This window comes from Teleopsis dalmanni, chromosome 2 (genome assembly GCF_002237135.1).
Source record: "Teleopsis dalmanni isolate 2A chromosome 2, ASM223713v2, whole genome shotgun sequence".
NCBI lineage: Eukaryota > Metazoa > Arthropoda > Insecta > Diptera > Diopsidae > Teleopsis > Teleopsis dalmanni.
The window spans coordinates 160,868,033-160,885,653 of NC_051847.1; the positions used below are offsets into that span (position 1 = coordinate 160,868,033).

The 17,621-nt window shown below is 32.6% G+C and overlaps 2 protein-coding genes across 2 annotated transcripts in view; both read right to left on the reverse strand.

Annotated features, from left to right (window-relative positions):
• Positions 1 to 767: 767 nt before the first annotated feature.
• LOC119685909 (cytochrome b-c1 complex subunit 6, mitochondrial-like) lies at positions 768 to 1,848 on the reverse strand. The gene is made up of 2 exons (XM_038100317.1): positions 1,677 to 1,848; positions 768 to 1,627 (listed from the first exon to the last, which is right to left on the reverse strand). The coding sequence occupies exons 1-2, from the start codon at positions 1,830 to 1,832 to the stop codon at positions 1,454 to 1,456; spliced, it is 330 nt and encodes a 109-aa protein (XP_037956245.1). The 5' UTR covers positions 1,833 to 1,848; the 3' UTR covers positions 768 to 1,453.
• A 6,344-nt stretch (positions 1,849 to 8,192) lies between these two features.
• LOC119681102 (plasma membrane calcium-transporting ATPase 3-like) overlaps positions 8,193 to 17,621 on the reverse strand; it is a 28,695-nt gene continuing 19,266 nt past the window's right edge. Inside the window, exons 10-16 of the mRNA XM_038094180.1 lie at positions 16,119 to 16,206; positions 13,781 to 14,094; positions 12,876 to 13,074; positions 10,852 to 11,063; positions 10,653 to 10,795; positions 9,855 to 9,957; positions 8,193 to 8,384 (exon numbers count right to left, since the gene is read on the reverse strand). Of these exons, the coding sequence (XP_037950108.1) occupies positions 8,250 to 8,384; positions 9,855 to 9,957; positions 10,653 to 10,795; positions 10,852 to 11,063; positions 12,876 to 13,074; positions 13,781 to 14,094; positions 16,119 to 16,206 (1,194 nt within the window). The 3' untranslated portion in view covers positions 8,193 to 8,249. The remainder of the gene's footprint in view (positions 8,385 to 9,854; positions 9,958 to 10,652; positions 10,796 to 10,851; positions 11,064 to 12,875; positions 13,075 to 13,780; positions 14,095 to 16,118; positions 16,207 to 17,621) is intronic.

Here is a 17,621-nt window from a genome sequence, read left to right on the forward strand (position 1 = left end):
TGATATATTTTTTTTTTTTTGGAGTGTATGTAGATATATGCGAGTGTACATAGTTTTCTTTTGAGTATTTCATGTCTTTCAGAGAGGATATTAACTCATTGGAAGCATGTTGCCATGCCCTTAACCTTTGTATTGTATTGCACTTTAATCATCATTGTATTATTGTTTTTTTTTTTGTATAGTGACGCGCTATATCAATACTTCATATAATACGATTGATTCGACGACTGCCTTACACATCCAAGTTGTGGTTAATACGATCATATCCCAAGTTACGCCAATAAGTTTTTGGAATATGGTGTCCCATATTATTTTTAGTTGGTCGATCTTAGCTTGTTATCAACTATGAGGCCAAAATATTTTACACTTCTGATTAGCCGATCTTATTTGATGTATAGAATGTTATAGTTTGTGGTAGAAAAAACTTACATAGTTTTTGCCAGATTGACCATTAGTCCAGAGCGTTCTACCCATCTAGACAATCTAAGTCTTTTCCGTAGTTGATCTAATTGTATCCACAAGTGCAGTTCCAATTTGCCACTAGATCAACAATTTTTTGTTTGAACAGAGACCTACTCTATTAAAATCTTAGTCTTGGTTTTTTATGTTCTAGAATAGGCTTTACGTAACAGTGGTCAGAGAAAGAATATTCATTAAGTACCATCCAACTAATAAGATTATTTAATATAAAGATGTTTAATATTTTATTTCGGTACTTTGTGACAAAAGTCGGATCCTTTCCGTTAATGTAGATAAATATATGTGTGTTAAGATTAAGAGTATTTTATTCTGTTTATGAAACATACTTGAGATTGAAAGTAATTTTAATTTAATTGTAGATTGACACTTAATTTCCTCTTAATCCTCAGAGCAACTGTACGGTTATGTTTGCATGCATCGTATAAATGCTTTGCCATGATAAAGCAGTTTCTCAATTTTTTATTTGGGACTAATATTATGAAACAACGAAAACATATATTAGCTTAAAAGTGAGTCTAAATAAGTATCGTTACATTTATAAGAGGTTATTTAATTTAGATATTACAATCTAATAGATACCGCAGATAGAACGATAATATCAAATTCTGACAATGCAGACTAAGCATGTCTTTCAATTCCAGTTTACATATATATATCTTATATAGTAATATACTATAATTAAACTTCAATAATTTCTTAACTTTGATAAAATTATGTACATTTTAATGCGAAACTACTGCAGTAACTTATAAAAGCATTCCAAAATAAAAATAGTACATAAAATCAATTCACTTCAATTGTCAGTAACATTTTAGAAATAAAAGCAACTGTATTAATGTTTTATAGTAACAATAATCTGCATCTTAATTTTTTTTCAATATTAGTTGAATTTTCGAAAGATATATTTATTTTATAACTTCAAAAAGTGTCAATGTTATTTTTAACCTCAACCACTTTTTTATTATGGTGCATTTTACTTCAGCTTAGCAAATAAGCTATGTGCAACACAATGATCCAACTCTGCTACATAATCAAACAACTCCTCCATGCAGGTTTCTGTTGTTTTTGATTTAGAGTTAACGCGGTCATTGCATTCCTGATATTTGTTATATAATGATTCTGTATTGCCATGAGTCGCACACTTCTCCTAAAAAATCATATATTAGTGTTATAAATAAAGGTTTATAAAATATTACCCTTAAAGAAGTCTGGGGGTCAACTAATTCTTCCTCCTCCGCAGTTTCTTCCTCAGCGCGGAGAACTGGCACCGAAAAAACACCTTTTAAAAATTCAGGAAGCATCATAAATTTTCTTTCCCCAACAATTCTGCAGTAACTGATATGCCATTGCATAAGATACCAATTTCACTATTCGACACGAATTACATGTTTGTTGGAAGCAATGCTCGCTGTAGCACGCACATAACAATCGGTCAAACAGTATATACCACATAATATTCATAAGCGAAACTTCCAGGAAATTTTAAATAATGTAGTTCATTGTAAATAATCACAAAAATATTTCTCTTATGTATTTCATGTATATTTCATGTATTTATACAGCATAAAACAATTATTAAATATTAAAATTGGCTTGTTTGATAACCAAAATGCTTACTAATTCGTGGTTGTATATTATAATATAGTCATTAAAAATAATATAAATTATTGTTAATAAATATATTTAATTTAATTAAGTAAATAAAGGTACAATTTTTTATTCCGATTTATCATCAATTTACTCGAACTCACACACGGCCATAATATATACATTTACAGGTTTTAATTATATAAATATTAAGCCCATGACCTACTCGTAATAAAACTCTCGAGTAAAGTAAAATAGAAACTAAAAGCGTAACACAAATAAAGTATTAGATTACGCTCTTTGCACAAATTTTTTATGGAACAACCTTGTGTAAAGGCTAGTGAGCGCAGCTGTTTTTTGAAAAACAAAACAAAAATAGAAATTAAAAAAGGAGCGCGAAATAAATTTTGTAAAACAAAGTGTTATAATAATAAGTGCAAATTTAGAAAGATTCTAGTAGCAAATAAAAGCCAAGAACAAAATTTATTTAATATATTAAAATTTGTCTGACCATACAAGACTGTTTCGGGTATTACCAAGTACTCATCATCAGTGGTCTTAGGAAATATTCGAATTTCTTTTTAGTTAGTTTATAGTCCGTATATGACTTGTTTGGAGTGCAAGTGTCAGGTTTAGAACTTGTGCATGTCAAATTATAAGCGGTGACTAATCGTGTTATTCCATTTGCAAAGACATTTGTTATGCATCCATGCATTTGTCATATGCAAACTATGCAAATGTTTCTCTACAATTTCGTTCACACTTCCAATTCAATATTATCTGTTTTGAAAAGTTTTCATCATATTATATTCATATTGTACAAACAAGTTAGGTTAGGATGGAACGGCGGCTACTTAAGCTTATTAAGTAATAGCCGGTTGTAGTACCACAGGTTTAGCACTTATACATGCTCCAATTAGGGACATTTTTTAAGTCTCAAAGTTTGCAGGATAGTAGATCTGTTAGGTCGGTAAGAAAAGCGGTCCCGAAGATGATCTTCTCTTGGCTAAAGATGGACACTGACATATGAGGTGGAGCACAGTTTCCTTCTCATCCGCAGAGTCACAAACACGACAAAAATCAGGCTAATGTTAATTTTATAGTATGTCTTTCTAGTATGCAGCGACACGTCAGCATCTGTAAGGACGGAAATTTGTGGAAAAATAATACATATAATAATATGTAATATTCACAGATGCGACGATGAGCAGCACGACTTCTGTTTTTTACCACACAATAACTGCTGCTACTTTACCGCTTCACTCTTTTCACCACAAGACTGTATTTTGTGTTGCCCTGGTGTCGTAATACACTTCTTTACATTCGGCCATCCTGATAATTGTCGTCTGTCTCAAACGAGAACAAGTCTTCATTTGCTTGGACGTGTCTCCATAGTTTCATATTGTCAACACTCATAGATGTTATCATAGAGCTTTCAACCTGCGCAGCTTTTTTCACTTAGTAACGACAATTCCGATTTATTGTAAACGCTGTGTACTTGCGGCTTGCTTCTTGTATTGGCATGCCTCTACGCCTTCTTCTTCCAACTACTGCTTCAAAGACCTTTTTCGATGGGGCTTCTTCATTCATTTTCACGACATGATCAAGCCAACAAAACCGCTGGATATTAATTCGCTGAATTATAACAATACCGTGATAAATCTCGAACTTTTCTCTCGAACACCCCCAGTGCTGCTTCATTATTCTATGATAACGATTCAGAAGTACAGAAAGGATGAGCGACCAATAGAGCGTAAATTTCGTTTGTCAAGAGAAAGCTCTACATCCTAATTACCTACTGAGCCCATAGTTGCACCTATTAACAATAGCGATTCTTCGTCTGATCTCCAGGCTGACATAATTGTTGTTCTTGACTGATTCGGAGATATAGTCGCCACACACCAACTTGGCGTCCGAGTGACGCACATTTATACCCATAGCCGACATATACTTCATTTTGCCCTCGTTCGCTAAACCCATTCTTGCAGATTCCTTTTCAATAACAGCAAAGGCAACTGTAACATCACGCTTGCTACGCCCTATGATGTCAATATGGTCAGCATAAGTATGGAGCTGGAAACATTTGTAAAATATTGTTCCATTACGATGAACACCTGTCCTGCGCATAATTACTTTAATGATGAAACTGAAAAGATCACATGATAAGGGATTACCTTATTTAAAGCCTTGCATGCTATCAAAATGCTTCGAGAGATTCAATACTATCTTGACTGAGCTACGGGTATTGTTCAACGTTATTCTGCAGAGTCGTATTAACTTTGCAGGGATACCCAGCTCTGACATTGCTTTGTAAACGCCATCCCTAATGAAGGTATTGAAAAATGCTTTATAATCAACAAAAAGGTAAGTGTCGGTGTTATGTTCGTGGGCTTTTTCCAGGATTTGTCGCAGTGTGAATATGTGGTCAATGGTGCAGCGAACAGGTCGAAAGCCGCACTAATAAGGTCCAATCATTGGGTTGGCATGTGGCTTCAACCTTTCACACAGTACAGTTAAAAAGAGCTTGTACGCGACAAGTATTAGGCTGATCTCGCGATAGTTGGCGCAAATCTTCGGGTGACCTTTTTTCAAAGCAGAACAAAGAGTATTAATACTTTAATCGCTGGGTATACTTTCATCCAACCATATTCTGCAGGCTATCTGCGCCTGTTGCTTTGTTGTTTTTTAGTCGCTATATAGCAACACGCACTTCGTTATGGCTAGGTGATGGAATTTCAACACCACCATTTTCTATTGGGGACTCCGAAAGCATTTTTCCAATGACGGAATTAATGTTATCATCGCCAGATGGTAGTTTAGAGAAATTTTGTTTCCATACTTTCAGTACACTCTGTGTATCTGTACCAAATTGCCATTTTCGTCCTTATAGGTTGATGCCCCAGGCTTAAGGCCTTGAGTCATACGGTTGACTTTTTGATATAATTTACGGGCATCATTTCTGTTTCTACACATCTCGATTTCCTCCCCTTCGCGCCTTTCTTGATGTCGTTTCTTCCGTTTTAATAGGCACCTCTCTACCTTCCTCATCTCCCGATATTGTTCACGGACGGTTCGCGTAACTGCTGACTGTACGGTCCTTATATAGGCCGCAATCTTCACAGCAGTAGTTTAGCGACACTCCTCTTTGTACCATTGGTTTAGTCGCGTTGCATAAGTTGTTGCAAATTTTTATTTTCGTGCACCTCTGGTCCATGGTGGTTGGTTTATTAGTTGTTTTTGGTTCTTTTTTGCTTTTACTCCTTTTTGTCTTCTTTGCGGAACACTGAACGATCTCATTCTCAATGCCTGCGAACGTGTGTAGTATTGTTGTTGTTTTTGCGTCCTGTTTTCTGCAACGTTTCGCGTGTCTATTTCTTCTATAATAAATGAAAATTTTTACATGTTCTCTTTTTGTGTTTAGCTCGCGGCTTTGTTTTTTCTTTTTACACTTGATATGTTTTTTTATATCTATACATCATTTGTAAATCACCAACAATGTTTTTTGCTCGACGGTTGAGCCGCCAACATATAATCTTTTTGAACTAAAGTAAGGAACGCCTTTTCTTTCTCCTTGACCTTTTAGTAGTTTTCGAACTAATCAATAAAGAAATTTTATAAAATGACCAGGACCGCGATTTAGTCATACCTTAACAAAATTAAATGACGTATCCGTATCGTTACACACCGATATAATCGTACTGATCAGGTTACGCTTTAGATAAAGCAGCTGACTGGTACGTTTTTTGTCCAAATTAGACCAGATCAATTTAGAAATCTGACAGCTGGATTTGTCAGGTCAATATTACTTGGCTAAGCTCAGATATTTTTGTTTAATTGCCAGTTTACCTATTGCAAGGGCAACGCCAATATTTCAGAAGTGAACATCAGGGTGGAGAGCACCTACCTTGGCAAGCTCATACGCCCTGTAATTGTCCGAAATATTCCTATAACCAGGAACCCAAATGAATTGAACCTTAACGCATTTAGTTAGGACATTGAGGGAAGCACAGCAATTTTGAGTAACAATTGATGTGGCTGAAGTGCCTACTAGTGATTTTATGACAGCTTGGCTGTGGTAAAATATTGAAATAGTTTCATCGGATATTTGATTGCCACGGATACATTTTACTGCATAACGGATTGCCATATTTTTTGCCTGAAAAACACGGTAATGATTTGGTGGTCGAAGCGAAAATTTAAAACCCAGTTATTTGTAGAATATGCCACAATCGCATCGTTTATCTATTTTGGAGCCGTCTGTGTAAATCTCTACCATGTTGAGAAAGACTACTTTGTCAAAGGTCTCTACTAGGTACTAGAGATTTCAACCCTTGATTAAAGTCTGGTTTAAAGCACATGTATTCAATTGAAGCATTGCGAAGAGAGCCTTCATGAGGGTAGAGAGGGAACGATCCACTTGTGGGAAAAGTGTATGGATCGCTGTATTAACAGACTTGCCAAGATACAGGTCAATAATCTTTACTTTCAGTTAAAAAGAAGAAAGACTCTGGTTGGCCGGTAGTCTTTGGAGCTAGACTGTGCTGTCCCTCCTACTTTAGGAATAAATATAACTTAATTGATTCGCCTTACTGAATATTAGCTGAAATTACTCCGTGCGAAACTAAAGATTTGTATGGTTTGTTACTTTGAATAACCACACTCCCTGGAAAGTGACTATCTAGAAGGATTTCGAGTGTTAGGGTTGGTCCATTGACCATTACGATCCCGGATATAATCTAATAATGTGTGGATCTAATCTTATGTGTGGAATTAAGAATTTTGCACAGTCGGCTGGACTCACAAGTTTCTGTGTCCCCACAGACATTTTTCCAGAATACCCGTTTTGCCAGCTTTATTCCGTATTTAAATTCCCTTTGATTCTCTCTATATGGAATGCAGTTTCTTGTCATTTTGGCACCATTAGAGAGTTTTCTTTAAGTTTACCCTGGAATTCGGAGGATTTGCAGGCTGCATTAATAGCAAACTTATGTGCATTAATAGCAAACAATCGATATCGAAGCAGTTATGAACAGTGAGAGGAGCCGACTGTGAGTTGGACTCAAGAGTGAATTGAAAAATAGTCAAATCGGTACGTGTTCTATTGAATAGCTTAGGTGGTCTCTTTTCCGAGTTTCCCGCCAGGATAAGGTCTGAAATAATCTATCTAAGGTCTGAAAAGGAGCAGTCCTGTAAGATGGATCAATTGGTTAGTAATTGTGAGATGTGTTCGCTAATAAGAATAATATCAACAAATACTGTACTGTATCCGTTTGTATTCAACCACAAACCCGACTGTTTACAACTCAAACTTCTTGGATTAACAGGATGTCCTCTCTTTTTTGAACTAGACGGAGCCTGAGGGCTGCCGAGTCAGTTTTAAAATGTTGAAGCGAGAGATTGTTCATTAAAAATGACAAATGCATTAAGAAAATCGAGCTTGGGTTCGGTGATCTTTACAATTCAGTCGTCAGTTAGCAGGTCGGTGTTGCTCAACATAAGGAGAGCTAAAATTCCATCTGTCTTGGTTAGCTCTGAAGGTAGTCAAAATTTGGAGCGACGGCGTTATGGAATATTATCTATAGAAACAGCTTTGAACGCGAAGTTTTTTGAGTGCCTCCTAATAAAGAATCGCAAAGAGTTAGTCAATGTTATGTGACCCTGGTACCAACGCCACGGCAGCTAAGTGAGGGTTTAGCTTTTAACATAAACTTTTGCCTCTGCAATGCTAATATGTGTAATATTGATTTGTGTTGAACTTTAACATCGCTTCAATTTTGTGTTTCAATTGTTATGTGTGCAATTATTTTAAACCAAACACTTATCAGTGAGAACGCGTACTTGAAATAAAAAACATAAAAAAAAATTCATTCGAGATGTAATTTTCTAAAGAGAATTTAAAACCTAATGATAATTTGTTTGAAATTTGTTTTATTATTAAATTTTAATTGTTGTATTGTTTTGCTTTTTTGGTTAAAAATTTTGATTATATGTACTACGTATAATATATATATATGTGTATATATAATTTTATATATTTATATATATAATTTTATACATTTATATATATAACATATATATATATATATATATATATATATCTACAGAAGTTCGAAAATAAACTTCTCTGTAGCTCTAGTAGATCACTACACATTTTCGCAGTTTTATTATGTGATTCGTTATATTTATTCATCGTCATCAAGATCCTTGTATTCTGAATCCGAATCCACTTCTGATAGCCTTTTGGACGAACGATGTGCTTGCAATTGCTCATTTAAATTGTAACTAGTATTCTCTGAAAACGCATTTGCTGCTCGTAGCTATAATATAAATAAAACAATTGTTGTAAACAATAAATTACATAATAAAACTACCTATACATTTACAATAATAAAAATAAAATTTTTGTATATTTGGTAATTACTAAATGTTTATAGTAGTTAATTGAAAAATTAGTTATTGAATATACAGACTAGACCCAATTTTTTGGTAGTAAGGAAATAGTTCCAAAATAAAAAATTCAGATTGAAATCAAGCTAAACAATGTACTCTTAAACGGAAGCTGAGTTCAGACTTCACAACTTAACGATAGCAACGATAGTTCAGTGAACACTGCTCTCCCTGCAATCACATAAAATGCGGAAATATCATTTGCTCTTAAATTTTTGATGTTTGAGACAAAGATCAAGCGCTAATGGTACCAGAACTTTTTCTTCATTCATGACAAGAAAGCTTAATTTTAGACCTAAGAAAAGACACAAACAAAGGATTCTATACAAGAAAATGTTGAAAAGTTCAATAGGTACCAATCGAGAAGTTGTATTTTAATTTTTAAGTCTTCCATCTGCAGTCCATAAAATTGTATGCGGACTTAAAAATTAATACGAAAGGATTTCATTAACAAATATTCGGGGTATAAATTGCCAGGTTGGAATAATATTTTTTCCTTCATAATACAAGATTTGCGGAATATAGCAATTCCTTAAAAGGAATAGACATGCCTTAATTATATAACCTTTACTTAAAGAATGATAAAAGTCTTCTTTATACCTAAAGTGGAAAAAACCGTTAAAAAGTCTGCGAAAGTCTACAGGTTGATTAACCCATCCTCATTCTTATTCAAGACAAAAGGTGAAATGAAAAAAGATGAAAAAAGTGAAATAAAAAATTGAAAAAGAAAGAAAACAAAATCAACACTCTATCGATTGAATCGTTTTGCAGCTTTAAAATCTCAGCAAACTTACTTTTATAATAGAAGTAACTCCAAGCAATACTTATTGGCATTGTTCTTAGATATCGGGATGGGGTAAAATAATGTAACTACAAGTGCTATTCAAGATTCATTTGTGAGACTTGGCTCAGAGAGAACTCAGGATAATAATAATGCCAGAAGCAGAGACTATGGTGACGCATTGTATCCGGATATCATATAACTTTTAAACAGATTTTGGTGTACTCATTGGTTAACCCAACACACGCCATAGGAATATTATAAGCAATAGCAAGGCCGATGGGTAGTACAAAAAACTTCCTTAACACCAATTACACTAAACATTAATATTCCGTAAATCTTAATTAAAGTGTTTATTTTGACAAAACACTTTAATAAGTTGAAATAAAAAGCATATATGTCAACCTATATATATAAAATGGACAGCTAATCACTGCTAGTACACTCATAGAATACTGTCATACTGGAATGACAATGAAATACTGACCTATATATGGCTGAAAGAAAAACAAAAATTTGTAGAATTGTATATATATTTGAAAGTTTTACTTAATATTACCTGTGTTTGGAGCCGTTTTACGCCTCTTACCCACAGTAACTGATATTGACCATCAGTCTCACTTTTGTTCGCAGCAACCGGTTCAGTTTCTTTTGTCGGTTTCCTAAAAATTATATTAATTATTATTATTATGTTAAGCATACTACTCAAAAATTCATAAAAGCTTAAATTTTGTGTTATTATAATATTCACACATAATAATATTCACGTTACAATTGCGTATAATTTACTTATGTATGTATAATCAGCTGACGAGTATCAGAGTACTGCATTTTGTTGTTTATTTCATACATATAAACGAAGTAAATATGTGAGTAGCTATTAAGTAAATGAGTTTTGAATAAGTGAATACTTGTATTTAAAAGCAAGCCTTACTTGTATAATGTGTACATATTATATGGTTATTTACTTGCTGTTGTGAAGTTACCATAACACGAATAACCTATAAACTTATATATCACAAATGAAAAATTATTTACAAGTGTATAACTATGACTAGATATAACTAACTATAAACCTTTTCGATCGTCCGCAAGTATGGCAAAAAACAGCAAGCTGCTATGGCCAGCATGTATTTTTTGTCATACTTGTGAGCCACCGAAAAGGCCTTATAATGTGTTTAAGTATAACTATACCTATGTATAACTATAGTATATGAGAGTGTAATAAATTTCGAACGAATAAATAGATCGCAAGCAAATGGAGAATCAAGTGGCTTGTAAGCTACGTGACTTGCAGAAGATCTTAATGCATGTTTAAAAATAAGTAAGTTCGTTTAAAAAAAAATATAATTATTACCTTGATAACAAATGAATTGGAAAAAAATGAATTATTTGTCCCCATATTAGTGAGCCTAGTCCAAGACAAAAACATATAAGCCATTCGTCAATTGTTAAAGGTTGCGTTGAGAAAGCACTTTTGCCACATTGTACAATTATTATCTGAAATATTGTTATTTTGTTAAATTCAAAAACAAAAATCTGTTATATGGATTAACCTGAATAAAAAGGGAACTTATCCATATAGAGCAAAATATTGGATTAAACATTAGACCTTCAAAAACGTTGCGTTCCCCATGTAATTTTCTAGCATTTATCTCATTAAACAAAGTCATCATAACAAAAGCATTAAAAATAATAGTAAAATGTTTGGTCGGGGCAGAATTAATGTTATTAGTTATTCCAGATTTGATGCCAAACAAACTGGCTCCTTAAAATAAAAAAATATTCTTTACATATTTCAACATTTCAAAGTAATAACTTAGTAGTTATTATTAATGTAGTTACTTTATAATGTTTACATTTATATAAAATTTTTTTTGTTTCTTTCTTAGGACAGTATTTATAATAATTCACTTCATAATATTTATATTTAAATCAACAACATCATTTATAACCATCATTAAAATATCAGCCATTCGAGTGGTTGATAGTATTACCGCTACAACAACCACACGCTCAAGTCTTTAAATGTCTTTGAATACCCTACGCAGTGGTACGTAATTATTTCTCTTTTCGGTATAATTCTGGTCCATATTGCCATTACGCAGAATAGCAACATCAATCAGATTTGTTAAACGATTCCTTCTATCAATATTATATTTTGATAGAATTCTATATTCTATATTAGGCTTATATTGTTAGTACCACACAACTGGCGGTTGATTGTGGGATTAGGGAATACTGGAAGCAAAATTATAAGATGATCTTTCGCGTTGTCGGATGTAATATTTTAATACCTGAGTATAACAGAATTTTCTCGTAGAAATATGTTTTAGGCTAATTCTGCATTTGTTTTACCAAAACTTAGAAAACCTGATTACGTTCGATTTCTCGAGCATTTTGAACGATGTCTCGAATTGAATTCAGGGCCAGATCCTTGGCCCTAGGAAATGTAAACCCTATTTCTTATGAAGAAATTTCTCAATCCTCGTCTGGCCTCTCTGTTCTGTGTACATAATCCCAATCACCTAAAACTGAGTACATATATAAAATGAAGAGTGACGGGTTCGAATTACCAGATAAATCTAAAATCATGCATAGTAAAATGAAAGTAATGTATCCCAGGCGAAACTGTTAGTCAAATACAGAGAGAACAATACGCCTATATCCAGCGTTTAAAAAATTCCAATGGCACCGTAATCAAAAAAATAGGCAAAAAGCATACAACCAGAAGGCTAATGGAAATCACGCCAGAAACTTAAACAAAGTGAAATAAATGACCAAACATTAGCTCCAAAAAAACCAAAGAAGTTAAAAATATGCCGAAAAATTTAAAAGAAAAGCTGAGATGAGTGACTGCAATAGTTACGATAATGATTTAAAAAATTTTAAACAATATGTTGTGCCTGAAGGAACCGAATTAAAAATGAAATGGTTGGCAGAGTATGTGTAATAGTAGCAAGTATGACAGCGACCCTAAATTTTTAAAGGGAAGGATATCAAAGCACCATCCCAGACATCAGACATATATCGAAAGGAATAGCTAGTTAGATGAACCAATATAGTCTTTGAGAACTACACAAAAAGTAACCATCAATAACTGTTGTATTACACACATACCGAGACAAATTCAACCAATGAACACAAAAAAAGAGGATCCCACAAATTAAATGTGGCAAAGTTTAGAGTCTGTAACTCAATGGATGCCACAGCTTTTGCGTCCAGTGATAACATCGAAGAAGTAGTGAAATATATAATGGTATATGGTATATAACAGGTAATATTTCAATGCTGAGAATTACCCAAAAGAATAATAGAAAAGCCGCTTTCGCTGCTTTTATATGCTTCGTAATACGTAGGTATAGTACGAAGGTAATACGTTTCGTCGCAAAGTCTTTTAGTTCGTCTGACAGATCATGTCGACTATGATGGGTTTGAGGTTGCTTATATTATTTCTCATCCTCACCATAAAAAAATATGTTATTATTGTTATTAGAAACAAATACGTAAGTTTGTAAGTTTACTTACATACGTAAATGCGAATGACTATTTCACAAACCTTTTTGAATACTACACTCACCTTGAAAGAGCAAAATAAAAATAACAATCAACTGATATACTGCATGCCCTATTATATTCCTCATCATTAGTAAGGATATTAATGGCTTTTTACGACCGTAAGGCTTACGCTGCAACAAGCTATTTGATGGAGCTTCTGTAGCAAGAGCTAGTGATCCCAACGTATCCATTATAACATTCACCCATAGCATTTGTACCGCCTATAAAAATTAAGACGTTAATTTAAAAAAGATATATTTTTTGTAACAATATAAAATCATAAAATAAATTTACCAGTCTATCGGAAAGCTAGTCCCAGTTTTTAAGCTTTTCAAACGAAACTTTTATCTCTTATATACTATTGCATAATAATAGATATATAAATAAACATGCAAATATTTTGTATACGTGTTCCGATGGAAAATGCTGAATCGGTTTATCTTGTCTTTTTGACAATGAAACATATACCCATTACAGTAATATGAATAGTAACATTTATGATTTGCTTTAATATGACAAGAAAACACTTTTTTATCTGTGTCAAAGGAATTATAAATTGGAATATTAGATTTAATCGATTTCAATGTAACGACCTTTTTTAAAAAAGTAACACAAAAACAGGAAATATTGGACACATTTTTTGATAACAATTTTTTATTTATTATTTTTTTAATTTTATTTTTTTTTTAAGAAATAAAAAATTTAAATTCTTTAGGTCGCTGCCCAGGATCCTGGCTCTGACCATGACTGTTAAAATTGTTTCAATAATTTGTAAAATGATTTGTGTGAAACTTTTAACAAAATAAAAGCAGTTTTAGCTTAAAGTACAAAAATTTTCGACACGTTTATCTGACAATAAGTATAGACATGTTTTTTGTAAACAATAAATAATTAAAATAAGTTTAAGAAGTAATACTAAAAACATACCTTTATTGGACAATCTTGTATTGTACAAGCGCCAACGAGCGCTACAGCTACAGCAACAACGTTAACCGTTAACTGAAATTGTAAGAATTTTGCTATCGAGTCATAAACATTACGGCCCCATAAAACTGCTTTCACGATGCTTGTAAAGTTATCATCCGTAAGAATAATATCTGAAGCTTCTTTTGCCACATCTGTGCCCGCAATTCCCATTGCAAAACCCACATCAGCTATTTTTAATGCTGGACCATCATTTGTACCATCACCAGTCACTGCCACCACCTCTTGATTTTCGTTTATAGTACTATTAATAATGCCTATAAAGAGGTTACTTATTAAAATTTAATTTTTTTTGTTTTTATTTATATGTTTAAAGAAATTCAACAAAGTACAAAAACAAATATGTAACCAATTATGTTTTATAACTTTTTTATTTGCACTTGAAGATATATTTCATGTTTGAATTAATAACATCATAATATATATAGTTTATTTGACAATAGTAGCTGAGATATTAACGCCTTTTCAATATTTTTTTGATAACATATGTATGTAGTTGAAAAATGAATTCGCCAGAAGTGTAAAAATGAACATCATTACCGAAGGTCCAAGACATTTTTTTTATTATGCATTAAATTATTGAACCATTCCATTAAAAACTAACAATAATTTATCAAATTTAAAATAAGTTTATTATTTATTTTTCCAACATTTTTTAAAAGTTTTGTACAACTAGCAGAGTTCATAGCGGAAACTAAACAACTTACACAAGCTGGTATATGGAAACCTATCAAATTTAATAATTGGGCATCGACAATTGTTCTTGCATGTACACCAAATGGCTCACTATGCATCTGCGGTGATTTTAAGCAATCAGTCAATGCACAAACAAATATCGGTCAATACCCGCTTCCAACACATGATTCCTTATTGCATTCTGTTCGTCGAAATAATAATTGTTCAATAGATTTAAAGGAAGTGTATCTTCAAATTGAATTAGACGAGTTTTCTAAGTACTTCATTATTGTAAATACATCCGCCTGCAATTTTTCAGCGTTTTCTTGAACTACTAAATGACATCAAAGGATGTGGTAACTACCTTGGCAACATCAACGTTAGACGATCATATTTACTGTACGCAGCAAATTTTAAAATTTCTTCACAATAAAAGCATAAAATACAAGCGAGAGAAATGTTTTTTCTTGAAGAATGCAATACAATATTTAGACAGAAGAATAAGCACCGATAGCATTCTTCTGGAAATATCAGGAGTGGAACTAGTAAAAAAGCTTAAACCACTAACAAACTTTCATCAGTTAGAAACATTTGTAGGGATAGTAAAATATGGCTCAAACATTCCATCAAAAAATCGTTGATGATAAAATAATCATCCCGCCTCTTGATCATAATGATGGTTTACCGGGTGAGCTGTTTAAAACTGGTGGCGAAAATCTATCAAAATGCTTTTCGTTGTTGAATGCAAATCCAACGATTGGAATTAGTGTGCTTTGTCCAATCCTAATAAAAAGATGATCCTGCAAATTGCACCAATTATCGTGGGATCAGTCTTTCAAATATCGCATATAAGGTTCTGTCAAACGTACTATGTAAAAGATTGAAACCAAACATCAAAAATCACGTCAGCCTAGATATTCAACAAACAATTACTCTTGCCAAGCAATTGAGAAGCAAATAGGCTCTCTCGACAAAGAAAAATCACGCTCTACAAGTCTCTTATAATGCCTGTCCTGCTGTATGGTGCTAAAGCTTGGATAATTACTAACAGTGATGAGAAGACGTTGGGAGCATTCAAGCGAAAAGTTCTTCGAAAGATCTATGATCCCTTACGCGTTGGCAACGAATATCGAATTAGAAGGAACAATGAACTATATCATATATACCATTGACATTGACATAGTTAAGCGCATAAAAGTTCAGCGGATTCAGCTCTGGATAGTAAGGTGTTTGATTCGGTACTCGCAGGTGGAAAACGCAGTAGAGGATATCCGCATCTTTTGTAGAAGGACCAGGTGACCAACGCTTTGTGGACGCTCGGTACAACCAACTGGCAACAGCAATCCACTGATCGGGCTGACTGGAGGAGGCTACTCGACGCGGCTAAGGACGACTCACGTCTGTAATGGCCAACTAAGTAAGTAAATAGTGATTATAAAAGAAATAATAAAGCAAAATCACCAAATTTAATAATAATAAAGCAACTTTAAATCCGTTTTTAATATAAGCTTCGTAAACTAGTTGAATAACCAGATAGGCTGATAGATAATTAAATAATTAATTGATTTTTTTCCAACAAATATATAATAAAAACATTTTTACTAACCTTTCACCAATGTGTATTTATCAATTGGTGCCGATCTCGCAAGAACACGAAGTCTTGGCCAAACGGTATCAAACAACTTCTGCGAATACTGCAAAAAAAAATTATATTATATAATTGTTTTAAAATGTTTTAAAAAATTAAATACTGTTTAATTCAATAGTAGGCGTTTTCGGTGGCTCGCAAGTCTGTCAAAAAATGCATACTGGCCAATATTTGCTAAACGAGACATTGGCATCACTGTTGCAATCTGTCAAGTGTTTTGCTTTGGCAAATAGTAAATCTTGCATATGTGCACATAAAGCCAATTACATTTTGTATAAAAATAAATAGTTAATTGAAATTACAATGAATAGAAAATTTAAAGAAATGCTATGAATGTGTGAAATTTCAATATAAAACACTGAAATATTTTCTTCTTTCCCAATTCTCTAATTTATAAAATTTTGTTTAAACTTTTGTTTACATATAATTTTTGGCATTTAATTGTACAATAGTTCGCTTATTGCGTTGGTAACACTTTTTTCTTTACTGGCCGAAGTGTTTGACCAGTATCACTATTGGCCTAGATAGAAAAAAACTGTTATTGTTTTAATTACGTTTCAGCCGGTATATGCCATCAACTTACTGTTTTTTGCCACATTTACGAGCCACCGAAAACATCTTGTAGTAATTATGAATTACTGCATAAAGACACCAGTAGCCTTTTAACAAAAGCCGTATTTTTTTCAGAGTTTTAAAAAAATAGCAATATGTCTAAATTAATATCACTTTTAAAAGTCAAATTTTTTTGGCTTTTTTTTTTTTGTGTTTGATATGAAATATAAAAATTGTAAACACTAAAAATTACTTAATTTAAGAAATCAAAGAAATCAAAATAAATAATAGGAGGAAAATACTAAGCATTTTTTAATTGATTGTATTGATATATTGCAATTTGTTTTTATTTCTGATAATATGATTTTGACGGATGATTGAAATTTTGCAAGATATTTCCAGGGAATATTCACAATAGACTGATTTTTGAATTTGGTCGTAAAATTATTTGCGAGTAAAGCCTAACTCCGAAGATTTTCAAAGAACAACAATTGTTCATTTGTTTTCTTTTGTAAGTTTCGAGTATATTTTTGCAATTCTGAATGAAAAAAATACGGCTTATATTACAACTGCAACTGACTATGTTTCTAAAGTTTGATGTCAAAACTTGATTAATACACAATAAAATAACCAATAATTTCAGACACAGTTTGTCAACATTGCGTTTGCAAAACGAAAAAATTTATAATATTATAAACAGTGCTGAAAATGAGGATCGCATTAGTTTAAAATCAGCAGGCTAATATATGTCTAATCGCCATATAAGAAGAATATTGCGATTAATTGATAAAAATCCTCAAATTTCCTTACGATCATTAGCATTTGATCTGGAAAATCAATTTGATATTGTTGCTAGTCATGAGACAATAAGAAAAGTGCTATTATAAAACAATTATTCTTCAATAGTTG